The 26,940-nt window shown below is 39.1% G+C and overlaps 1 protein-coding gene across 5 annotated transcripts in view; it reads left to right on the top strand.

The window, feature by feature from the left end:
- FBXO22 (F-box protein 22) overlaps positions 1-11,928 on the top strand; it is a 32,325-nt gene extending 20,397 nt beyond the window's left edge. For all 5 annotated transcript variants that reach the window (XM_032342334.1, XM_032342335.1, XM_032342333.1 and 2 more), the window contains 2 exons: positions 5,967-6,132; positions 9,221-11,928. In XM_032342334.1, coding sequence (XP_032198225.1) covers positions 5,967-6,132; positions 9,221-9,638 — 584 coding nt within the window. In that variant the 3' untranslated portion in view covers positions 9,639-11,928. The remainder of the gene's footprint in view (positions 1-5,966; positions 6,133-9,220) is intronic.
- The last annotated feature ends 15,012 nt before the right edge of the window (positions 11,929-26,940 follow it).

Here is a 26,940-nt window from a genome sequence, read left to right as displayed (position 1 = left end):
TTATCTGCCTTTTTCTCAGCTTCTTGATTCTCTGTCATTTGGTGTTCTGTACCACTAATTCTCTCTTCTGCCTCATTTTCCCTAGCTAGAGCCTCCATTTTCAATTCTACCTTATAAATAACCTTTTTGATTTCTACTTGGTTAGATTTTTGTTCTCCAGAAAGGGATTCTCTAATGTCTTCTCTGCTTTTTTCCAAGCCTAGCTAGTTTCTTCATAATTGTTATTCTGAACCCTAATTCCAACATCTTACTAATGTCCATATTGATGAGGTCCCTGGCAGTCAGTACTGACTCTTGTTCTGTTTTTTGAGGTGAGTTTTTCCATTTTGTCATTTTGTTGAAGAACAGATGAACAAGAGAACAAAATCCTGAAAGGGTAACAACAACCTTAGAGAAATATACATTAAATAAAACAGAAGAGACTTGCAACCGGGTGGAAAAGAAAACAGAAAAGAGGGGAAAAAAGAACACGATCAGACTGGTGAATAGAATAGACTAGATTTTGGGTCTGTTTTGGTCTGTTAGAAGAATTTGCATCCCAAAATTTTAAAGAAAATCTACATATATACAACAATCAGGTTAAATACAATGAATGCATGGCATGTGACTGTAACAATGAAAATTAAAGATTTTTAAGAAAGGAATTGATAAGAAGTTGGTTGAAAAAGGACAGAACAATTCCAAAAGAAAAATAAGGAAGTAGAAAATTTAAGAAATTAAAGTTGAAAGACTAAAGAATCATGGGGAAAAAGCCATAATTCTATATACTGAATTCCCCTAGAGCTGGAGTGTGTAGTTCTTCTTGATGGGTAAACTTGGTCTTGGCTGGATGTTCTTGCTGATGTTCTGGGGGAGGGGTCTGTTGCAGTGATTCTCAAATGTCTTTGCCCCAAGTGGAATTGCACTGCCCTTGCCAGAGGCCAGGCTGAGTCATCTGCTTGGGTTTGCTCTCTGTGGCTTTTGTTCCCTGAAAGCTTTCCCTGCAGCTTTAGAAGACAAGAATGAAAATGGCGGCCTCCCAATCTCCGGTCCTAGAGGAGCTGAGAGCTCGGGCCCTCACTCCTCTGTGCACCCTTAGAAGAAAGCTGTCATTCATGCCTGTCTCACCTGTCTCCCTGCTCTCCAGCCATATTCCGTGCTCACCCAGCAGATTCCTGCAGCAGCACTCCCATGCCACTCCTCCCAGGGGACGAAAGGGAGTGTCCCTGGATCTGCCATTTGTTGGGTCCCTCCTCGAAGAGCAGTGACCTGACTGTGCTGTGGATTATGGTTTATGGCAACCCCAAGCTGAAAGCCCACTCCTGGGCTCATTCTTTGCAGCCAGCTTCCCTACACTGATATTTGGGAGTTCTGTCCCACTCAGGTATCCCTGGTCTTTCTGTGAGCCCAAGGGTCCTGAGACCACACTGTCCCAGCAAGTGTTCCATCCCCCTGCCACCTGCTTAGCCACTGGAGCAGACTTCTAACTGTTCTGATTTTGTCCTCTGTTGCTCTGTCACTTGCTGGGAGCTGGCTGATGGAGGCTTTCTCCCCCCGCAGTGTTTCTTCCCAAATACTGCCTCATTCACTTCTCCACACCTTCTACCTTGCAGAAAATGGTTCATAGAGTTGCTGTTATTCTTTTCTTCATCCTTTAGTTGAGTTTATAGGAGTTCAGAATGGTTAAAAAGCTATTGAGCTGAATTCCTGGGACCAGATGAAATTCCCGAGACTCTGTCAAAGGACTAAGTTTTTAAATTATATGGAGATTTCATAGAGAATCTTGAGGGAGTGATGCAAGTGATCTGATGCAAAGCAGAGAAAAATGGTGCTAAAACCTAACTGATGGTACTTACTTTTAGACGCTGCCCAGCTTACAAAAAAAATCTTAAGGGACAGGAAGGTGGTGTCAGTGTTCTGTTATGCTTTCCTGCCCTTGTGGTAAACTTCATTTAGAATGGCAGCAGAGGGCCAGAAAATTCAGACTGTAAGAGGGCAGTGGGGGCTTTCTCCCAGGCTATAGTATTGGCAGAACAGTCCTCAGCCCACCATGCCTCCCACCTCCAGTCCCTGTGCCACAGGCTCCATGTTTGTGGAGTGGAAGTTTCCTCCCACATACACAGTGACATAGTTTCTTATTGCATAACATCAGAGATAAGGCGCATCTCATTTGACTTTTGAGTCAAAAGTCAGAACAACACAGGAAACCCCCAATCACTTTTGAGGATAGGATGCACGGCTTCTTTTCCCTACCTCTAAATTTGGTGTTTACTTTAAATTCATTTAGTTCAAGGGAAAATGTTGCCTTAAACTTCATCATTTCATTATTTGGTGAAACAAACCTAACTATGGTCGAGGCCTCAGTTTAAGCAGATTAGAATTTCTTAGCTATGCTGTGGGGGTACCAGGCACCAGAGTAGTTGCTACTTTTATGACATTATCTTATCTAAACCAAAACAACCCTTGAGACCTGCTCCTGTCTCAGCTTTAGAGGAAGGATCTGAACTTGGTAAAGTCCAGTAACTTGCTCAAAGTTATACAGCTGCAAGTGGTTGAGCCTGAGTTCTGAACCTGCTCTTACTCCAAAGCCCACTTCCTTACTGTGCTGACTTAATACGTGCCAACCCTAGTATGAAAAAGATGAAAATCCCAGGAAAGAAAGTTGTGGGGAAGAGAGAATCCAGCTTCAGTCCATGAATTATTTATGGTATTAGCCTCATTTTAAGTAGATGTTTTCTTTGAAGTATGTTTCCTACATGCATTTAGATTCCATCAATTTCAAACAGATCATAAAATAGTTGTCTCAGGAGTGGTTTCTCCAGGGGCACCGGATGGCTCAGTTGTTAAGCATCTGCCTTCAGTCTGAACATGCAGACCTAAAGTATTTCCAAGGAGTCCTGGCTTATCTTCAGAATAGTTCTTTTTTGGCTTTCCTGAATTTCCAGATTTCTCTGAATCTGACTTGGGTCTTGGTATCTGAATTTTATTTTATTTTATTTTTTAATTTCCTTTTAGCCTTCTAGTAGATCATAGCCATAATGAATTTATATTCTGCCTTACTTGAAATGAATTTAAGGCAGCTTACACAGGTATATACATACAGCCAGTGGAGGAGCTCTGAATTGAGGGACATGTGTAGGAAGAACACAGTGAAACCAGGGTTGAGGACAGTTCAAGAAATTTATACCATCAATACTTGCTAGAGGTGGTCCAAAGGTTTGGCTGAGCCAGAGCAAAAAAAGCCCAGCCCTTCATATTTTTTTGAGAATGGAGATGAATTGTACTAGATTCAAGAAGTTTCTTATGTCACTCTCTGAGCACCAGTGGCATCACCCCAAGTGAGACTTCATAAAAGCAGTTATAGAGGCCAAACCAGTGAGGCCTGCTCATTGAGCTTTCTGCTGTATCTAAGAATGTTTAGACCCACTACAGGAATGGATGGCCCACATGTTTTTTAGGCACTCACTCTGCTGTGACTTAGATCTCACAGCTGGATTTCAAGTAACAGTGAACTGGAGACTGGGCTGGATGGTCATCTGCCCAACAAGTGGCTGAGCTGGGGAAGTGGCTAACGTGCTTTCTTGGAAGTTGAAAGATCTAAGAGGCTTGTCCTGGGTAGAGGGCCATCGTTTCCCCCACAGAGGTAAACTGAGACAAGGCTGAAGGCAGTGCCAAGACTGACCTCAAAAAGAGTTCGCTGGTCTTCTCAGCCAAGTGTTCTTTAGGCATTTCAGTTTTGAGTGTCAGGGGGTTTGAGTTGTTCCTTCCTTCTGTTGCATATCTGAAGCTCCAGATGGTCTTTTGGGCAAATACAGATCTAATCTGCTCTGTCAGCCAGCCATCCAGAGCTAAGGTGGATTTGTTCTTTAAAAGTTGGGGTAGGGGAAAGTGATGGTAGTTTCTCAGTTTGGGTGTGTGTCTCAGTTGTAGAGCAATACCACTGGAGGAAGATGTAGAAAGCACTGCCTATGTGTTTGTTAAATAAATGAGGGTGGCAGATGAGAATGCTTATTAGACAATTATAAAAGAGGGTCTAGAGGTTAGAAAACAGTAGGGAAGGCAGAGATTTAGAAGGTTTAGGTTTCTGAAACTTAAAAGTCTGAGAGGAGGTGTGCATTTTAATCTAGAGCCTACCATGTTACTCTCCTGGGCTGGTCATTTTTCTGGGAATAGCAGCCTTACTTGTAAGTAAGACTAGACAGTTGATTCCACAACCCTCTTCCAACTCTGGAAATTCATTTTAGAAAAGAAAAAACATTGGGACGCCTGGGTGGCTCAGTGGGTTAAGCTGCTGCCTTCAGCTCAGGTCATGATCTCAGGGTCCTGGGATCGAGTCCCGCATCGGGCTCTCTGGCTCAGCAGGGAGCCTGCTTCCCTCTCTCTCTCTCTGCCTGCCTCTCCATCTACTTGTGATTTCTCTCTGTCAAATAAATAAATAAAATCTTTAAAAAAAAAAAGAAAAAACATTCTCTCCAAATGTACTGCTCTGGTCTTTGTGGGGAAAAAAGATCTTTTAGTAATGGTTTAGGGTATATGGAATCATGAAAGTACTGGATTTGTATATTAATATCCTTTTCATTCTCCAGATCAGTGATTTATTACATAGAGAATTAAAAGTGGACCAGAGGAGTTTTCCCTTGATAAGTCATTATTTGGTGTAATTAGTCATTCCCGCGCACCACACCTCCTTTTCCTTAAGTGAGCCTTATTTCTGATGACCTTCATTGTAGGTCTGTCAAGATTCAAGTCATGTGGCTGACTCAGTGGAAACAGGAGTATGAGTTAGGTATTGGCTTTTTTTTTTTTTCTGTCCAATTATGAGTTTGATAATGCCAGAAATTTTCAAATTGATAGTCTTAAAGTGCCCAGAGGCTCAGGTGAAAGCTGGGGAGTTTGTTGGTGGGGGGTGGAGGAGTACAGCAGTTCTCTTTTTGGGCTATATTGCCCCCTAATGGAAGCTGCTTTTTGTCCATATGCTGCAGAATTGAACATTTTCCTGCTTTGGAAAGAGTTTGAAATCCCATCGTCACTCCCACCCCCTCTCCTAGAAAAGGTGCATTGGGCCTATATATTTTCGTGATGTATCAGTTTCCTGGGGCTGCTGAAACAAATGACCACAGACGTGGGATCTTAAAACCACAGAAATGGATTCTGTCACAGTCCGAGAGTATGAAATCAAGGTGTTGAAAGGGCTGCACTCCCTCTGGAGGCTTTAGGGTGCATCTCCTTTACCTCTTCCGCCTTCTGGTGGGTATTGATATTCCTTATGGTTTCATCACTTCAGTTTCTGCTTCAGTGGTCACATTGCCTCCTCTTATGTCTGTGTCTCTTATATATCTCTTCTAAGGACATTTATCATAGTATTTGTGGATCCTGCCCGGATAATAACAGGTGATCTCATCTCAAGATCCTTAATCACATCTGCAGAGAACCTTTTCCCAAATGGGTTCACATTCATCGGCCCCAGAGATGTGATGTGGATACATTTCTGGGGTGACTACCATTAAACACACTACCTGTGGTTGGCACCTTTTCTTTTTTTCTTCCAGATCTTTATATTATCACTGCTGCTAACTCTGCTCTGTGTAAACATTGATCCCTTTCATTCCAGGTGGTGGCCTGTATAGAGATGGCTTATATCGTGGGTATAATGGCTTATATATGGCTTATATCCACCACAGGTGCTGCTCAGTCCCACAGCTGCTTCCTTATTTGTGTTGAGTGTGGGTTGTATTATTTTCAGTAGCCATTTTGTTCTTTTTAATGGGGATAATGAATGGCAGCAAACATTTTGAGCAGGGTTAAAGTTTGTAAAGAAAATAAAAAAGGAAACAGGATAGCTTCAACACTATATTGCACATAACTAGAAGTGCAAGTCATTAGCAGAAACATTTCATTTTGTAAAAATGTAGAAAATAAGATTGTAATAAAATTTGATATACTTGTTTTAAGGCTATCTTTAATTGTTGCTCTTCTTTCCTCTGCAGGTCTTTTAGATAACCCTGAGCTTCGTGTGGTCCTGGTATTTGGCTATAATTGCTGTAAGGTGGGAGCCAGTAATTACCTGCAGCGAGTCGTCAGCACTTTTAGTGATATGAACGTCATCTTGGCTGGAGGCCAAGTAGACAACCTGGCATCGCTGACCTCTGACAGGTATATCTCATGTGCTTCTGATTTCTCCTATGCATGACCAGAAATGTTCTCAGGTTTTCTTACCTTGGGTTTTTCAAATACATGTTTACAGAATTGCTGAGCTAATAGTTCATTCCATTTTATAATACTCCACATAATTCTGCTTACAGTTAAAGAATGAAATTTTCATGTTGTCTTCTAATAACTTACTCTGAATTGGATTCGTCTTCTCAAAACTGATTTTCAGCAATATCTACTGGTATTTCCCGACAGCTCTGTACTCTATACAACCACACTATATTGTGCTTTATAACTTTATATTTTCTTTAGTGATCACTTCCTCTGTAGTTCTGTTTTCTCCTCTAAAGGAAACACATGCTTAAACAGTGAATCTTCATGGTAAAACGTCTTAGAGCCTCTGATATGCACAGTGCTATGGAAATCTTCTAGAGAGGGAATGACAGTTCTCAAATCTGTTCTGTGGAGCATCTTGGACACCTATTGGTATGAATTGGCACACATTTTGGGAAATACTAGATCTTTTTGAAAGCCTTCTTGATTTTGTTACTAAGGCTTTTTTGCTTTTGAAGATGAAAAATATTTGCTTCAGCTATCTTGGGAGCTATTACTCCCTTTGCATTTTGAATAAGAGTTTGTAGTATTTTTTGAGTTTGAGCTAATTAAGTGGACATGAATATCCAAAAGCAAGAAAATGAAAACCACGTTTCCCCAGATGCTTCCTGCAAATAAACTACTATTCATTTCTCACTATATTTGTGTTTAGTACTTGGATACTAGAGTAGTGAAATGGCAACAGATGTTAAGAGATCAGTCTTTAAATCAGTATAAATCATCCTGGTTATAATTTCCCTTCTGGAAGTCTCTACCAATGGATCAACTACAGCTGGTCAGGGATCAGGGAAAGCAAATACAGATGACTCTTGAACAATGCAGGGGATAGGAGTGCCGATCCCTGCACAATTGAAAATCCATGTATAACTTGTAACTCCCCAAAAACTTAACTACTGATAACCTACTGTTGACCAGAAGCCTTACTGATAACATGGTCAGTTAACACATATATATATATATATATATATATATTCTTACAAGAAAAGCTAAGAAAAGACAATGTTATTAAAATTATTTACAGTACTGTACTTGTCAAGAAAAATCCACATGTAAATGGACGCAAGCTCTTCAAGGGTCACCTGTAGCTAAGTTGAGGTCCCTGGACTGTTGGTGAGGAAGATGGAAGGAAAGCAAGTGCTCTGAATTCTGCTTCGAATTCTTAGAATATCAGACATTGGATTTCATACATAAATACACCTAATTCTCAGTAATTACTTGTGGATTATCTCTCCTCTTACCTGATTTTCTGTGTCTTTGCTTGTACCTCTAAATCGTATAAAATGGGGCAGTGATGATTTAATACTTCATTTACCTTTGAAATGCCAGTCTCAAACCAGACATACAGAGTCTGAGATGTGAGCCTGTTAGCATGGTCAGGTGTCTGTTCATCATTTTTTTATACCTGTTGTGGGAAACAGCCCTCAAGAATTGTTAACCCTTTACATGACATGTTAATTTTAGTGTGGTCTTCCCATTGTCAGTGGGTAAGAGAAGCCATTGCGTAAATCAAAGCTCCATTTTAATAGTGTCCAGATACCACCTTGCCAGAAAAACAAAAGGTAAATCATTCTTTAAGGCAGGATATTGACAGTATATGTTGCAGTGGTATGCCAAAGAGGAGATGTAATAAAGGAGCAGTGGAGGACTTCAGAAGGTGGATTCACCTCAGAAACAGGTTTTGCTACTAAGCTAGTCTTATTATCTTAGTCACTTAAGCTTTTTGAGTTAAGTTTCTTATTAGCCCAGTGAATCTTGCCCATTTCATTAACTAATGTGTTGGTAAACATGATAGAAATACAAGGTATTTGTTTTTCCCCTGTAGGTGTTCACTGTATTGTGCTTTATAACTTTGACACTTTATATTTTCTTTAGTAAGGATAAAATATTTCCTTAAAAAAAACATGCAAACATAAACAAAACATGTTTTTACCTTTAGGTTAAGCTGAATTCTATGCTGAAAGTAATAAATAAGCCACAGGAATGGAATCTCATATCTTTATGGGCCAAACAATATAAAGCTGAAACTTCTGGGGTTTCATGTTCTTTTTCTTTTTTTCTTTCTTTTTTTTCTTTGAAGATTTTATTATTTGTTTATTTGACACAGAGAGAGAGAGAGAGATCACAAGCAGGCAGAGCAACAGGCAGAGAGAGAGGGGGAAGCAGGCTCCCTGCTGAGCAGAGAGCCTGACGTGGGGCTTGATCCCAGGACCCGGAGATCACAACCCGAGTCGAAGGCAGAGGCTTAACCCACTGAGTCACCCAGGTGCCCCTGGAGTTACATGTTCTTAATAAAATTATCATCCATGATTAAATAATATATCTTTTTTAGAATGTGACAGCTGAGGGTGGGGGGAGAAAGATACCAAGACATGTAAATAATACCAGAAAGCTTTATTTAATTGATACTGTCATGCATATGAATAAAACTTTTAAGATTCATTTTAAGAAAGTGAGAAAGTTTTAAGAACACTTTATATCTAAGACCAGGATGGTTTTCAGAAATCTTTGTGGAGATGCATTTGGCCCTTGAATTTGTGACTAAAAACATAGTTCCTTCTTCACAGATCTGCTTCCCTGCATTCTTTTAAATGTATTTGTAGTTTAATTTTTAATCCCTATTACATTGCTTCTATCTGGGAAGGTGAGCCTCAGATGAGGTATAGGTCTTAAAGTCAGCAGCTCCAAACAAGTGAATCAGGAGTTTTCTTTTACACTTTAAATTATAGCGTGCCTGGGTGGCTCAGTGGGCTAAGCCTCTGCCTTTGGTTCGGGTCATGATCCCAGAGTCCTGGGATTGAGTTCCACATCGGGCTCTCTGCTTGGCAGGGAAGCCTGCTTCCTCCTCTCTCTCTCTCTCTCTCTCTCTCTCTGCCTACTTGTGATCTCTCTCTGTCAAATAAATAAGTAAAATCTTTAAAAAATATATTATATATTTTGTTTTATGATGTATCACTACACTATTCTAATTTAATTACAGACACCCTCTGGATATTGATGCCACTGGTGTGGTTGGACTGTCATTTAGTGGACACCGAATCCAGAGTGCCACTGTGCTACTCAACGAGGATGTCAACGATGAGAAGACCGTTGAGGCTGCAGTGCAGCGCCTTAAAGCTGCCAACATTCCAGAACGGAATACCATTGGCTTCATGTTTGCATGTGTTGGCAGGGGCTTTCAGTATTATAGAGCCAAGGGCAATGTTGAGGCTGATGCATTTAGGAAGTTTTTTCCTAGTGTTCCTTTATTTGGCTTCTTTGGAAATGGAGAAATTGGCTGTGATCGCATAGTCACTGGGAACTTTATATTGAAGAAGTGTAATAAGGTGAAGGATGATGACTTGTTTCACAGCTATACAACAATAATGGTACTGATTCATCTCGGGTCATCGAAATAAAGTCTCCTGTAAAGTGGCTTTCACAATGTATAATTTTCAGGCTCCACCTTTCCTAGACAATGGAAACTGGGATATGTGTATTTCAAAAAGAAAAAAAAATAAGAGTAATAACTTTATATGTATCAGTTTTGTAACTTTGACTCTAAAGATTATATTAGGGGTAGTTTTACCAAGTTAGATGAAGGGCAGCTTTGTATGTAACGTAACAGAAACAGAATTGAGAGCTTTTGCATCATGAGGCACAGCCCTGATTACGGCTGTATTGTACCTAATGCTGTGTAATTTGACTTTATAGTCTTCTGCATAGGAAGACTGAAAGAAAATTCGTCAGTAGGATGGAGATTTAAGACATTCCATGGCTACCTCTGCATTGTTAGATATTTTAGCAAAATCATGAAAACATTTTTTCTCCCTTAATGAAGGAGGAAAGAAAATACATAGATACCTTGAGAAATCTTTCTCTGCTTTACAATTCTACTGATTTTTTTCAGAAGCTGTAAAAATTTTTTAATGAGTTTTTACTTATTTGATAAAAATTAAGTAACTATTTTTGTTCTACTACTCTAAAATTGCTTAGTCAAATAAGTTGCCAAGACTAATCAGTATTTTGTTACTTTATAAGGAAGAAATTTTCCTTTTCCCTCGATGAAGAAACTGTAAGAGAAAATCCTTTTCTTCACCAAGTTCTATATAGCTAACTGGCAGACCAGACCATTACATCACCTTATTTTGGTTTTATACCAATAAAACATACCATGGAAACTCACTCAGACAGTGTTTTGTATGTCATTGCTTTTGGTGAGTGAATGATGGAAGTAAACAATTCTTTTGAAATGAAAACCCAGAATAGTAGTTGTCAGGTAGTAAATCCTGCCATGTTTCCAGAAGAATGATTTGTAAGCTTATATTTTTAACTACATTAATATCTATATGTTCAGAGAACACCAATTTTTCCCAGTAACCTTTCTTCGCATAGTGATAGAACCTTTGATTTTCAGCTAGGCACATGCCTGCCATAACAAAGACTACATTTCCCAGTATCCCTTACCATTGACTGGTTTTTGTTGTTGTTGTTTGTTTGTTTGTTTGTTTGCCCCTTCTGGAGCTTGTTGCTTGGAAGTGGATCTGGTAGTGAGACATCTTGAACTCTCCAGAAGAGGCAATACTTGGGGAAGAGAATCACACAGAAGAAGGGTTCTGGGTTGCTGTACAATTTAGTTTAAGTGCTACCATACGTGGCTTGGATTGCGTGTTTCCAGACAGTCTTACAAGACCGAAGTTAACATCAATCTTTTCTCAGCCACCACTCTTCATTATAACCGATATTTATATTAACTTATTTTACCTAATACAGTAGATGTCTAATGTATGCCACTTTTGTAGTGGTCAGTGGTTCTAATAGAGCAGTAGAAAACCTGCAAGGTAAAGTGAAATGAAAAGTATTAACCTTCCTGCTTTTCTGTTTTTAATCACTTTCCTCAGTTTTTACATTAAAAGGTTTTCTCTCTTGCTGTATATGTATGTGATAAAAATACTTAAATGTTTATTGTGTGGTTATCCTAAATCTTAATTCCTAAAGAAAGTCCGAACAAAAGTTTTAGAGCTTTATGTCTGTGAATATTAATATCTAGCCTTTGTTTCGTTGTTAAACTTTTCTATTATTTGACATTGGTTACCCATTATCAAATAGAAAATACTCCAAATTCAAGTCTTTGGATATGCTTACATAGCACATAAGGAAAATGCTTTGTAAATTTTCCTTGTCTCTGATATTAACAAGAGTTGTTTGAATAAGAGGAAAAAGGATTTGAAAAACTAAAAATATGAACAAAATGAGTATGATGATTGAACAGATTATTTTATTTTTCAAATTAATACTCAGAATGTTTTGTTACTTCTCAAAGGGGAGTCTGCTGCAGGATCCTTTAAGTATGATATTTGATGTTGTGGGATCCCTTTGTATATCCGAGCTTTGCAAGGAGCTTGATAGAACAGTAAATTTATTTGACTACAAGGTTGTAATTTTGGTGCAGAATAGAAAGGGGAGAAATTGACTCAGTAGAAACGAATTTAATATTGATGAAAACAAAAGCCATCTACACTGCCTCTAGAGGTCTTGATGTTGGATGAAGGGGAACAGGAATTTACCCAAAGTTAAAATGAAATAATTATAATTTTGAGGACCTATGTTAAACAAAAACAAGCATTAAAGGCTAATTTTTTCAGCTAAAAACACATTAAATTCCTAGAAATGGCAACTTTCTTAACAGTCATTTCTGAAACTGGAGAACAGATCATACATGATACAATACATGAGCATAAGAGAAGGAAAGATTATACTCTTACTGTCTTCATACACTGAACCACCTTCTCTCAAGTGATGATCAAACAGGATGGTTTTTTTTTTTTTAAAGATTTTATTTATTTATTTGACAGAGATCACAAGTAGGCAGAGAGGCAGGCAGAGAGAGAGAGAGGAGGAAGCAGGCTCCCTGTTGAGCAGAGAGCCCAATGCGGGACTCGATCCCAGGACCCTGAGATCATGACCTGAGCCGAAGGCAGCGGCTTAACCCACTGAGCCACCCAGGCGCCCAAACAGGATGGTTTTTTTAATCAAGACATTTAAAATACTCCTTTTTATGGTCTCACAGCGCAATCCTGCTGTAATTTGCTCTGTAAAAGTCTGCTTCAAGGAACTCTATTTCCATTCCCTTTATTAAAGCAAAGAGAACTAAACTCCTTACAAGCCATATAAGAGAAAGGAAGGAAGGCAGACCTTGGGATTAAAACCTAGAAATAGACACACTGCATAATGACATAATAATCTACTGTCATCTGTCTAATGAAGGGCATTCTTTAGGCCACTTCACCAATTACAGTTCTCTCAACTTTGCCTAAAAATTGATCATTAGCAAACAGAGCAATTTCTCAAATTTGTAAAAGAGGCCAGATAGCAAAAGCTTTGCCAGTAATTTATATTGCAAGTTTTAACACATTGAACATGCAAAGAATATAAAACTTGAACAAATCTGAAAATTTTCTATGCATTCTACAGAAATTTCCAAGAAAAAAATAAACCTGACTTTGTCATTTTGTGTCCACACAATGTAACCTAGATAATCACAACCATAAATTCAGATTTAATGGAAACAGAAGACTAAATCTTATTTGGAAATTGTGAGGTTTAATTTTCATTTGTAGAAGTTGGGTAGGAGGCTGCTTAATGAGAATCCTAAAATGACAAAACATAGTAAGCATTAGTAATAACATCCTTGCTAAGAGTGAAGAATGTCACCAGAAAGTTATTTTTAATAATGGTCCCATGTGACTAGGGGGAATCTCAAGATGGCAGCAGAGTACGGGACCTTGTTTCACCTGGTCCCTCGAATTTAGCTGGTTATCTACCAAACCATTCTGAAGATAAGATTCAACCTGAGATGTAAGAAGATTTCCCTGAATCTCTACTACTCTTTGCAAGGTAGGAGGTGCGAAACCTTGAATCTTCGGGGGAAATACCAGGAGATAAGTGTGTGTAAGTGTGTGTGTGTGCGGGGGCGGGGGGGGTGATATAACACCAGAGCATAAAATCAAGACCTTTAGAAATCTCCAGTGAGAGATGTCCCTTTCAGAAAAGGGCACAGGAGATGAACAGAGCAGAATTCTAGGTGGATCATTGTAGTTTCAGGATTCCAGGAGACTCAGAACAGGGAGCCTAAACCGATAGAGTGCCCAAGCAGTGGAGCGGGGAGACTGGTTATGGTCAGTGAGCCCATTAGGGACTCTCAGCTCCGGTCACCACAAACTAAGAACTGGACCAGTAGGGAGACTGCTCGCTGAGCACTCTGAAAAGGATTAGAAAGTACAGGCTGCTTAACATTCCAGGGGAGAAATGAAATGGCTTGTGCCCATGACGGGAACAGTTCTCAGGGCGTCGTGTCCCTGCAAGGACACTGGGGTGGCACCCAGGTGTGACCTGGGAGCTGCAGAAGTAGGTGCACATGTAAGCCCACAGCTGCTCACAATTGCAAAGACACAAAGCTCAGAGACCTCGGCAGGTCCCTGGAACTCCCCCCAGAAGAGTGGCAGCAGGTGCAAATAGCGTGAGTGCAAATAGGGCAAGTCTGTGGGGTTTGAAGAAAAGGCACTACGACCTTGTGGCTCTGGGCCAGAGCACGGGCATATTTGCTCTGACCCTCTAAAGAGAAGTGGAAAACTGAAAGGAACAAAAGCCATACAAAGTACCAGCTCACATTAAGCCCAACCCCCTGACAGAGGATGGGGCAACTCCATTTAGGCAAAGATGCCTGAGAAGACAAGCAGCAGGCCCCTCCTCCAGAAGAGAGGCGAGAAGAACAGGTGAATGACAAGCTTATTTCCCACAGGACTGTAAAACTCCAGAACTAGGAGAATATAATAAATTGAGCAGAAAGTGTTTGCTCACGTTTTGTTTATACTTCAGGCTAAAGTTTTACATTTCTTTTTTGTGTCTTTTTTTTCCCCACCCTATTCCTGTTTGAAATAGATTTTTATTTATATTTTTGTTACTTTTTAAACTTTTATAGATTTTATAGATTTATGCCATTTTATAGATTTATGCCCCATACTACTCCATTTTTCACTCCTCAATTTTATCTTGATTATATATATAATTTCTGATTTCTTTGCACTTTTAAGATACAGTATCCTTCGAAACAGACCAAAAAAAACAAAAAAACAAAAAAACAAAAAAAACAATCAGGAACAGGGAGATCTCTTTGCCTTGTCCACCCTGAGAGATAATCGCCTTTTTAAAATTGTTTTGAATCATCTTGGCTTTGTTTGCATATCTGGTAGCTTCCAAACACTTTGGAATTTTTCTAGGGCATATTTCGCTTGGATCATGATTGATATTTTGAACTCTGTTCATTTGCTGAACTATCCCTTGACAGAATGACTAGGAGGAGAAACTAAACTCTCAACAAAGAACCCAAGATAATGGCTCTGACACAACTAATGGATATGGATATAAGTAAGATGTCAGAGACAGAATTCAGGATAGTAATAAAGTCAATAGCTAGGCTTGAATAAAGCATTAGTAACAATATAGAATCTATAAGGGCAGAAATGAGATCTAATCAGGACAAACTTAAAAATGAGATGCAGTCTAAATTGGATGCGCTTAACAGGGTAAGTGAGGCAGAAGAGAATAGGTGATGTAGAAGACAGGCTGATAGTAAAGAAATTGAGGGAAACTGGTATAAGCAGCTATGAAAAAAGTTTTGGAGAAATTAATGAGTCCATGAAATGTTCCAATGTCAGAATTATTGGGATCCCCAAGGAGGTGGAGAGAGAAAGAGGACTAGAAAGTATATTTGGGCAAATGATAGCTGAAAACTTACCTCTGGGGAAAGAAACAAGCATTCCTGTCCAAGAGGCACAGAAGACCCCTCCCAAAATCAATAAAAATAGATAAACACCCTGACAGGCATGCAAACCCACACCCAAAGAAACTATCCTAAGAGCAGCAAGGGGGAAGATTTCTTAAGTACAGAAGGAGGAACTTCAGAAAAACACACCTATTCAGAAACCTGGCAAGCCAGAAAGGCCTGGCAAGACAACCGAGAAGAATATGCAGCCAAAATGACTTTATCCAGCAAGGCTATCATTCAGAACAGAGAGAGAGATAAAGAGCTTCTAGGACAGCAGAAACAGAATATGTGGCCACCAAACCAGCCCTGCAAGAAATATTAAGGAGGATTCTGTAAGTGAAGAGAGACCCCAATACACCAGACAACAGAATGAAACAGACAAAATTTACAGAAACAGGGACATTGCAGGCAATACAATAGCACTAAATTCATATTTGTGAATAGTTACTCTGAATGTAAATGGGCTGAGTACACCAATCAAAAGACACAGGGTTTCAGATTGGATAAAAAAGCAGTACCCATCCATATGCCATATACAAGAGACTCATTTTGAACCTAAAGACACCACCAGAATGAAAGTGAGGGAATGGAGAACAATTTACCACACCAATAGACCTCAAAAGGAAGCTGAAGTAGCAATCCTAACATCTGACAAATTGGATTTTAAACCAAAGACTAGTAAGAGATGTAGAAGGACACTATATCATACTTAAAGAGGCTATCCAACAAGAAGATCTAACAACTGTAAATATTTATGCCTCCCAACATGGGAGCAGTCAATTATATAAACCAGTTAATAACCACAATAAAGAATAAAAGAGAAAATACTGATAGTAGGAGACATCAACACTCCACTCACAACAATGGACAGATCATCTAAGGAGAAGATCAACAGAGAAACAAGAACTTTGAAGGACACGTTGGACCAGATGGACTTTGTAGATATACACAGAACATTCCATCCTAAAACAACAGAACACTCTTTCTTCTCAAATGCACATGGAACTTTCACCAGAATAAATTACATATGGGATCACAAATCAGGTCTCAACTGATAGCAAAAGTTTTAAGATTATTCCCTGCATATTTTCAGACCACAATGCTTTGAAACTGGAACTTAATCACAAGAAGATGTTTGGAAGGAACTCAAACACTTGGAGGTCAAAGAAAGGATGAATGGGTTAAACAGAAAATTAAAGAACTTAAACTGAAACCAATAACAATGAAAACACACCACTTCCATCCTATGGGATACTGCAAAGGCTGTCCTAAGAGGGCAGTACAGAGCCATCAAAGCCTCTCTCAAAATATTCGAAAAATCCCAAATGCACAAGCTCGTCTTACACCTAAAGGACCTGGAAGAAGAACAGCAAATAAAACCTAATGCCGGTAGGAGAAGAGAAATAATAAAAATTAGAACAGAAAATCAATGAAAGAGAAACCAGAAAAACAGTATAACAGATCAACAATATTGGAAGCTCGTTCTTTGAATTAATATGATAGATAAGCCTCTAGCCAGACTTATCCAAAAGAGAAGAGAAAGGAACCAAATTAATAAAATCATGAATGAGAGGGGGTAAATCACAACCAATACCAAGGAGACAGGAACAATTATTAGAAATTATTACCAGCAACTATATGCCAACAAATAAAGCAATCTGGAAGAAATAGATACATTCTTGAACACTTATAAACTACTAATACTGAAACTGGAAGAAATAGACAATCTGAACAGACCAATAAAACACAAGGAAATTGAAGCAATAATAAAAAATGTCCCAAAAAAACGATGGCTTCCCAGGTGAATTCTACCAACCATTTAAAGAAGAATTAATACCTATTCTTCTGAAACTGCTCAAAAAAATAGAAATGGAAGGAAAACTTCCAAAATCATTCTATGTGGCCATTATTACCCTGATCCCCAAACCAGAAAAAGACCCCATCAAAAAGGAGAAATTCACACAAATATCCCTGATTAACATGGGTGTCAAAATTCTCAACAAGATCCTAGCCAATAGGACCTAACCATACATTAAAAGGATTATTCGCCATGACTAGGTGTGATTTATTCCTGGGATACAAGGGTGGCTGAACAATTGCAAATCAGTCAACGTGATAGATCTCAACAAAAGAAGAGACAGGACCACGTGATCCTCTCAACCGAGGCAGAAATAGCATTTGACAAAATAACAGTATCCTTTCTTGATTAAAACTCTTCAAAGTATAGGGAAAGAGTGAACATACCTCAATATCATGAAAGCCCTCTATGACAGGCCCACAATGAATATAGTTTTCTATTGGCAAAAACAGAGTTTTCCCTACGGTCAGGAACATGACAGGGATGCCCACTCTCACCACTATTGTTCAACATAGTACTAGAAGTCCTAGCCTCAGGAATCAGACGACAAAAAATAAAAGGCATTCAAATTGGCAAAGAAAAAGTCAAACTCTCCTCAGATGACATGACATTTTTGTGGAAAACCCAGAAGACTCCACCCCCATGTTACTAGAATTCATACAGCAATTCAGCAACATGACAGGATACAAAATCAATGCACAAAAATCAGTTCTATTTCTATACACTAACAATGTAAATGAAGAAAGAGAAATTAGGGAATCAATTCCATTTACAATAGCAGCAAAAACCATGAGATACCTAGGCATAAACATAACCAAAGAGGTAAAGAATCTATACTTCAGAAACTACAGAACACTTATAAAAGAAATTAGGGAAGACACCAAGAGATAGAGAAACATTCCATACTTATGGATTGGAAGAATAAACATTGAAGATGTCTATGCTGCCCAGAGCAACCTACACAATCAATGCAATCCATATCAAAACACAACTTTTTTCAGAGCTGGAACAATCCTAAAATTTTTCAAGCTATATTACAAAGCTAAGATCATCAAGACATCATGGTATTGGCACAAAAACAGACACATAGATCAATGGAACAGAATAGTCTCCAGAAACGGACTCTCAACTTTATGGTCAACTAGTCTTTGACAAAGCAGGAAAGCATATCCAATGGAAAAAAAGACAGTCTCTTCAATAAATGGTGCTGGGATAATTGGACACAACATGAAGAATGAAACTGGACCATTCCCTTACAACATACACAAAGATAAACTCAAAATGAATGAAAGACCTAAATGAGACAGGAATCCATCAAAATCCTAGAGAAGAACACAGGGGGCAACCTCTTTGACCTTGGCCACAGCAACTTCTTTCCAGACTCTTCCTAAAGGCAAGGGAAACAAAAGCAAAAATGAACTTTTAGGACTTCATCAAGATAAAAAGCTTCTGCACAGCAAAGGAAATAGCCAACAAACTAAGAGGCAACCCATGGAATGCGAGAATATATTTGAAGATTACATTACAAATAAAGGGCTCATGTCCAAGATCTATAAAGAACTTCTCAAACTCAGCACCCAAAAAACAAGTAATCCAATCAAGAAATGGACCGAAGACATAAACAGACACTTCTCCAATGAAGACTTACAGATGGCTAACAGACACATGAAAAAATGTTCAACATCACTAGCCATCAGGGAAATACAAATCAAAACCACAATGAGATACCACCTTACACCAGTTAGAATGGCAAAAATTAAGAATAACCAATGTTGGCAATAATGTGGAGAAAGGGGAACCCTCTTACACTGTTGGTGGGAATGCAAGCAGGTAAAACCACTCTGGAAAACAGTATGAAGGTTCCTCAAGACATTAAAAATAGAGCTACCCTAAAACCCAGCAATCCCACTACTGGATATTTTCCCCAGAGATACAGATGTAGTGACAAGAGGGGAACATGCACCCCGATGTTCATAGCAGCAATGTCCACAATAGCCAAACTGTAAGGAGTTGAGATATTCTTCAACAGATGGATGGATAAAGAAGACGCAGTCCATGTATGCAATGGAATATTATTCAGCCACCAGAAAGGATGATTACCTACCATTTGCACCAATATGGCCAGAACTAGAAGGGATTATATTAATAAAGTAAGTCAAGCAGAGAAAGACAATTATCATATGGTTTCACTCATATGTGAAATATAAGGAACAGCACAGAGGGCCATAGGGTAAAGGAGGGAAAACTGAATGGGAAGAAATCAGAGAGAGAGAGAGACAAAGTATGAGAGACTCTGGAGACCAGAAAACTTAAACTTAGGGTTACAAAAGGAGGGTGTGTGTGGAGATTGGGTAACTGGGTGATGGGTATTAAGGAGGTCACATCATGTGATGAGCACTAGGTGTTACAAGCAACTGATGAATCGTTGAATGCTACATCAAAATTTAATGATGTACTATATTTTGCCTAACTGAACACAATAACATATAGAGAAAGAAAAAGAAAAGGAAAGTACAAAAAATATGTTGGCCCTATGTAAAGAATAGTGAACATTTGAAAAACATTATTTTCATTTTATATATTTCACTTTTTCCCTACCCAGAAACTGAGACAGGTTATAAGAATATATGCTGCTACAGAGTAAAGATTAGCAGAAGCCAGTAAACTTCATTTAATGTTTTGATATTAAGAGGGTGTGGAGTATTTTCATCTCAGAAAGTCTATATAAACTGTCCTCACAACCAGCAAAAAAGTCAAGATTGACAAGGAATTTGAAGAAAACATATTCCTTTTAATTTAATTTTAAACAAAATGATCAGAGTGAGGAGAATTTTTAGACTATTTTCTTAACATTTACAAAATACTTCCAAGTCTGATTAACCAAAATTCACCATATATAAAACAAATTTTGTTCAAGGCCTTATCATGATAGTAGAATGACAGACAGGAGGGAAACATCAGTGACCTGAATGACACCAGCAAAATGGTGGACTAGGACACTCTGATCTCTTGTTCCCCAACAAAACAAAACAAAACAAAAAAAAGCTGCAACTATATGAACCTACATTGTCAGAGCTTTGGAAAACAGTAAAAGGTTTACAGCAGCAAAGACCAGTAAAGAAAAACCCATCTTCAGAATGGTATGAAAGTTTGAAGATGTTTTACTTGCCTTTGCCCCAGTCCAGTGGCAGTCTTTAACAAAATCTTAAATTAAAAAAAAAGTGAGAGTGGGCATCCTTGTCGTGTTCCTGATCTCAACGGGAAGGATGCAAGCTTTTTCCCATTGAGGATGGTATTTGCTGTGGGTCTTTCATAGATAGATTTGATGAAGTTCAGGAATGTTCCCTCTATCTCTATACTTTGAAGCGTTTTAATCAGGAACGGATGCTGGATTTTGTCAAATGCTTTTTCTGCATCAATTGAGAGGACCATGTGGTTCTTCTCTCTTCTCTTATTAATTTGTTCTATCACATTGATTGATTTGTGAATGTTGAACCATCCTTGTAGCCCAGGGATGAATCCCACCTGGTCGATTCATCTTTTTTTTTTTTTTTTTTAAAGATTTATTTATTTATTTGACAGACAGAGAACACAAGTAGGCAGAGAGGCAGACAGAGAGAGAGGAGGAAGCAGGCTCCCTGCTGAGCAGAGAGCCCGATGTGGGGCTCGATCCCAGGACCCTGGGATCATGACCTGAACCGAAAGCAGAGGCTTTAACCCACTGAGCCACCCAGGCGCCCCTTTTTAATGTGCTGTTGGATCCTGTTTGCTAGGATCTTGTTGAGAATCTTAGCATCCATATTCATCAGTGATAGTGGTCTGAAATTCTCCTTTTTGGTAGGGTCTTTGCCTGGTTTGGGGATCAGGGTAATGCTGGCTTCATAGAAAGAGTCAGGAAGTTTTCCTTCTGCTTCAATTTTTTGAAACAGCTTCAGGAGAATAGGTGTTATTTCTTCTTTGAACGTTTGGTAGAATTCTCCGGGGAATCCATCAGGTCCTGGGCTCTTGTTTTTTGGGAGGTTTTTGATCAGTGCTTCAATCTCATTACTAGATATTGGTCTATTCAGGTTGTCAATTTCTTCCTGATTCAATTTTGGGAGTTTATAGTTTTCCAGGAATGCATCCATTTCATCTAGGTTGCTTAGCTTATTGGCATATAACTGTTGATAATAACTTCTGATGATTGTTTCTACTTCCTTGAGGTTCGTTGTGATCTCTCCCTTTTCATTCATAATTTTATATATTTGAGCTTTCTCTCTTTTCTTTTGGATTAGTGTCGCCAATGGTTTATCAATCTTATTGATTCTTTTAAAAAACCACCTTCTAGTTTCATTGATACGTTCTACTGTATCTCTGGTTTCTACCTCATCAATCTCAGCTCTAATCTTGACTATTTCCCTTTTTATGTGTGGAGTTGGTTGATAGGTTGATATCCAGGATCTATAATGAACTCCTCAAACTGAACACACACAAAACAGACAATCATATCAAAAAATGGGCAGAAGATATGAACAGACACTTCTCCAATCAAGACATACAAATGGCTATCAGACACATGAAAAAATGTTCACCATCACTAGCCATCAGGGAGATTCAAATTAAAACCACATTGAGATATCACCTTACACCAGTTAGAATGGCCAAAACTAGCAAGACAGGAAACAACATGTGTTGGAAAGGATGTGGAGAAAGGGGAACCCTCTTCCACTGTTGGTGGGAATGCAATTTGGTGCAGCCTCTTTGGATAACAGTGTGGAGATTCCTCAAGAAATTAAAAATAGAACTTCCCTATGACCTTGCCATTGCACTCCTGGGTGTTTACCCCAAAGATACAGATGTCGTGAAAAGAAAGGCCATGTGTACCCCAGTGTTTATAGCAGCAATGGCCACGGTCGCCAAACTGTGGAAAGAACCAAGATGCCCTTCAACGGATGAATGGATAAGGAAGATGTGGTCCATATACACTATGGAGTATTATGCCTCCATCAGAAAGGATGAATACCCAACTTTTGTAGCAGCATGGGCGGGACTGGAAGAGATTATGCTGAGTGAAATCAGTCAAGCAGAGAGAGTCAATTATCATATGGTTTCACTTATTTGTAGAGCATAACAAAAAGCATGGAGGACATGGGGAGTTAGAGAGAAGGGGGTTGGGGTAAATTGGAAGGGGAGGTGAATCATGAGAGACTATGGACTCTGAAAAACAATCTGAGGGGTTTGAAGTGGGGGGGGGGGAGGTCGGGGTACCAGGTGGTGAGTTTTATAGAGGGCACAGATTGCATGGAGCACTGGGTGTGGTGAAAAAATAATGATACTGTTATGCTGAAAATAAATAAATGAAAAAAAAAAAAAAAAGAAGTGGCAGAAGCCTGGTTCCCAGTTCCTATGCTCAAACCAGAGGAGGTAGAGTAGACTTTATTTACAAATCATTGTGTATGCCTTATCTGTCTGGAGGATACCTGGAGGACTTACTCAAAGTGTTCATCTTTATTTTACTATTAACTCAGAATTCAGGCAGGAAAAATGGCAGGCATTAGTTTTAAAAGATGCAAGGTGACTACAGACTCAGACACCTAGGGCAAGAGATTATGAGTAGAGATAGAATAGGTCACATAAGGCCTAGGAAAGAAACTGAGGTGAGAATTTTTGGAAATTGGACATTGAGAAGCAGCTCTGTAAGAAGGAAGGATGAGGGACACCTGGGTGGCTCAGTTAGTTAAGCATCTGCCTTTGGCTCAGGTCATGATCTCAGGGTCTTGGGTCTGAGTCCCGCATCTGTCTCCATAGTCAGCAGGGAGTCTGCTTTTCTCTCTGTCTGCCACTCCTTCCTGCTTGTGCTCCCTCTTAAATAAAATCTTTATAAAAAGGGGGCGAGAGAAAAGAACGGAGGGAGGATAAGATTTAGAATGCCATATGAACACCCAGGCAAAACACATACTCAACAAAGATCTAAGACATTAGGTTTTCACCTCAGTCAGATTCCTATGTTCAGAGCAAGCCTAGCTAAGCACTGCAAGAGTGCTGGAGCACCCAGCTACTCTGCAAAGACAGAGAACTGGCATTCAAGGAGATCTCTGTCAGAATTGCTGTATTATAATGGTGAAACTACCAATTTTCAAAAAATTACAAGGCATATGAAGAAAAAGATAAACTAGGTCTATTTAGAGAAACAGAAACTGGCGCCAAGGAAGCACCGCTTAGAACTTATTAGACAGACACTTTTAAATATCCTCAAAGAACTAAAGGAAATCAGGAAAATGCCAAAAAGGAGAAAATGTAAAAGGAAGAAAAGAATTCTGCAGCAGAAAGGTACAATAAAAATTTACACTAGAGGGTGAATTTCAAGAGCAGATTTGAATAGGCAAATCTCACTGAACTCCAAAAGGGGAAAGTCAAAAGAGACCCACCAAGACACATTAAAATCAATCGACCCAAAGTGGAAAACAGAATCTTGAAAGAAACAAGAATTTTAAGGCATCCTCAATAAGGTTATCAGATTTCACATCAAAAACCTTGGGGGCTAGGGTGCATGGTTGCTCAAGCAGTTAAGCATCTGCCTTAGTTCATGATCATGATCATGATCGTAGAAGTCATGGTCATGATGTCGCAGACAGAGCCCTGCTCAGCAAGGAGTCTGCTTCTCCCCCTGCCCCTTACCCCACTCGTTCTTTCTTAAATAAATAAATAAGATATCTTGGGGGTTAAAAGGCAGTCGGTTTGACATATTCAAATTGTTAGAAAGAAAAGAAACCTGACCATCAAAAATATATCTGGAAAGAATCCTTCAAAAATGAAGGAGAAATTAAAACATCACCATATAGAAAATGAAAGAGATGGATTCCTCTACAACCTACCCTGCAAGAAGTGCTAACAGGAGTTTCTTTGGTTAAAATGAAAGGACAAAGGACAGGAACTCAAAGCCATGAGAAGAAATAAAGATTTTAAAAAATTTTTTATTTTTTTTTTAATTACATTTCAGTGTTCCAGAATTCATTGTTTATGCACCACACCCAGTGCTCCATGCAATATATGACCTCCATAATACCCACCACCTGGCTCACCCAACCTCTCACCCCCTGCCCCTCCAAAACCCTCAGATTGTTTTTCAGAGTCCACAGTCTCTCATAGTTCATCTCCCTCTCCAATTTCCCCCAACCCCCTTCTCCTCTCCATCTCCCTTTGTCCTCCTTGTTATTTGTTATGCTCCACAGATAAGTGAAACCATATGGTAGTTGACTCTCTCTGCTTGACTTATTTCACTCAGCATAATCTCTTGCATTCCCATCCATGTTGATACAAAAGTTGGGTATTGTTCCTTTATGATGGAGGCATAATACTCCATAGTATATATGGACCACATCTTCCTTATCCATTTGTCCGTTGAAGGGTATCTTCGTTCTTTGCAAAGTTTGGCGACCGTGGCCATTGCTGCTATGAACACTGGATGTACAGATGACCCTTCTTTACACAACATCTGTATCTTTAGGGTAAATACCCAGTAGTGCAATTGCAGGGTCGTAGGGAAGCTCTATTTTTAATTTCCTGAGGAATCTCCACACTGTTTTCCAAAGTGGTTGCACCACTTGCATTCCCACCAACAGTAGAAGAGTGTTCCCCATTCTCCACATCCTCTCCAGCACACGTTGTTTCCTGTCTTGCTAATTTTGGCCATTCTAACTGGTGTAAGCTGATATCTCAATGTAGTTTTAATTTGAATCTCCCTGATGGCTAGTGATGATGAACATTTTTTCATGTGTCTGATAGCCATTTGTATGTCTTCATTGGAGACGTCTCTATTCATGTCTTCTGTCCATTTTTTGACATGATTATCTGTTTTGTGTGTGTTGAGTTTGAGAAGTTCTCCATAGATCCTGGATATAAGCCTTTTGTCTGTACTGTCATTTGCAAATATCTTCTCCCATTCCGTGGGTTGCTGCTTTGTTTTGTTGACTGTTTCCTTTGCTGTGCAGAAGCTTTTGATCTTGATGAAGTCCCAAAAGTTTATTTTCGCTTTTGTTTCCTTTGCCTTTGGAGACATATCTTGAAAGAAGTTGCTGTGGTCAATGTTGGAGAGGTCAATGCCTATGTTTTCCTCTAGGTTTCTGATGGATTCCGGCCTCACATTGAGGTCTTTTATCCATTTTGAGTTTATCTTTGTGTATGGTGTAAGAGAATGGTCGAGTTTCATTCTTCTACACATAGCTGTCCAGTTTATTCAGCACCATTTATTGAAGAGACTTTTTTTCACTGTATATATTTTTTCCAGCTTTGTCGAAGATTATTTGACCATAGAACTGAGGGTCCATATCTGGGCTCTCTACTCTGTTCCATTGGTCTATGTGTCTGTTTTTATGCCAGTACCATGCTGTCTTGGTGATCACAACTTTGTAGTAAAGCTTCAAATCAGGCAACATGATGCCCCAGTTTTGTTTTTCCTTTTCAACATTCCCTTAGCAATTCAGGGTATCTTCTGATTCCATACAAATTTTAGGATTGTTTGCTCCAGCTCTGTGAAAAATGTCAGTGGAGTTTTGATCAGAATGGCATTGAAAGTAGAGATTGCTCTAGGCAGTATAGACATTTTAACAATGTTTATACTACTGATCCAAGAGCATGGAATGGTCTTCCATCTTTTTGTGTCTTCTTCAATTTCTTTCATGAGTGTTCTGTAGTTCCTCGAGTACAAACCTTTACCTCTTTGGTTAGGTTTATTCCCAGGTATCTTATGGTTCTTGGTCCTAGAGTAAATGGAAGCAATTCTCTAATTTCCCCTTCTTCATTTTCATTGTTAGTGCATAAGAAGCAACTGATTTCTGTACATTGATTTTTTTATCCTGCGACATTACTGAATTGCGGAATGAGTTCTAGTAGTTTGGGGGTGGAGTCTTTTGGGTTTCCCATATAAAGTATAATGTTATCTGTGAAGAGAGAGAGATTTTCTTCTTCATTGCCAATTTGGATACCTCTTATTTCTCTTTGTTGTCTGATTGCTGTTGCTAGGACTTCTAATACTATGTTGAACAAGAGTGTGAGAGTTGGCATCCTTGTCATGTTCCTGATCTCAAAGGGAAGGCTGTCAGCTTTTTTACATTAAGGATGTTATTTGCTGTGGGTTTTTCATAGATTTTATGAAGTTGAGGAATGTTCCCTCTATCCCTGTACTTTGAAGCATTTTACTCAGGAATGGATGTTGGATTTTGTCAAATGTTTTTTCTGCATCAATTGAGACAACACTGTCGTTCTTCTCTCTTCTCTTATTGATTTGTCCATTACATTGATTGATTTGTGAATGTTGAACCACCCTTGCAACCCAGGGATAAAATGCACCTGGTCATGGTGGATAATCTTTTTTTTTTTTTAAGATTTTATTTATTTATTTTACAGAGAGAGAAATCACAAGTAGGCAGAGAGGCAGGCAGAGAGAGAGAGGAGGGGGAAGCAGGCTCCCCGCCAAGAAGAGAGCCCCATGCGGGGCTTGATCCCAGAACCCTGGGATCATGACCTGAGCTGAAGGCAGAGGCTTAACCCACTGAGCCACCCAGGCACCCCGGTAGATAATCTTTTTAATGTATTGTTGGATCCTCTTAGCTAGGATCTTGTTGAGAATCTTAGCATCCACATTCATTAGTGATATTGGTCTGAAATTCTCCTTTTGGGTGGGGTCTTTGCTTGGTTTGGGGATCAGGGTAATGCTGGCTTCATAAGAAGAGTCTGGAAGTTTTCCTCCTGCTTCAATTGTTTGAAAAAGCTTCAGGAGAATAGGTATTATTTCTTCTTTGAAAGTTTGGTAGAATTCCCCAGGGAATCTGTCAGGTCCTGGGCTCTTATTTTTTGGGAGATTTTTGATCACTGCTTCAATCTCATTACTAGATATTGGTCTATTCAGATTGTCCATTTCTTTCTGATTCAGTTTTGGAAGTTTATAGTTTTCCAGGAATGCATCCATTTCATCTAGGTTGCTTAACTTATTTGGCATATAACTGTTGATAATAATTTCTGATGATTGTTTCTATTTCTTTGGTGTTAGTTGTGATCT

The sequence above is a fragment of the Mustela erminea genome, chromosome 5 (genome assembly GCF_009829155.1).
Source record: "Mustela erminea isolate mMusErm1 chromosome 5, mMusErm1.Pri, whole genome shotgun sequence".
Classification (NCBI taxonomy): Eukaryota; Metazoa; Chordata; class Mammalia; order Carnivora; family Mustelidae; genus Mustela; species Mustela erminea.
This window is presented reverse-complemented; position numbering and strand designations above follow the sequence as displayed.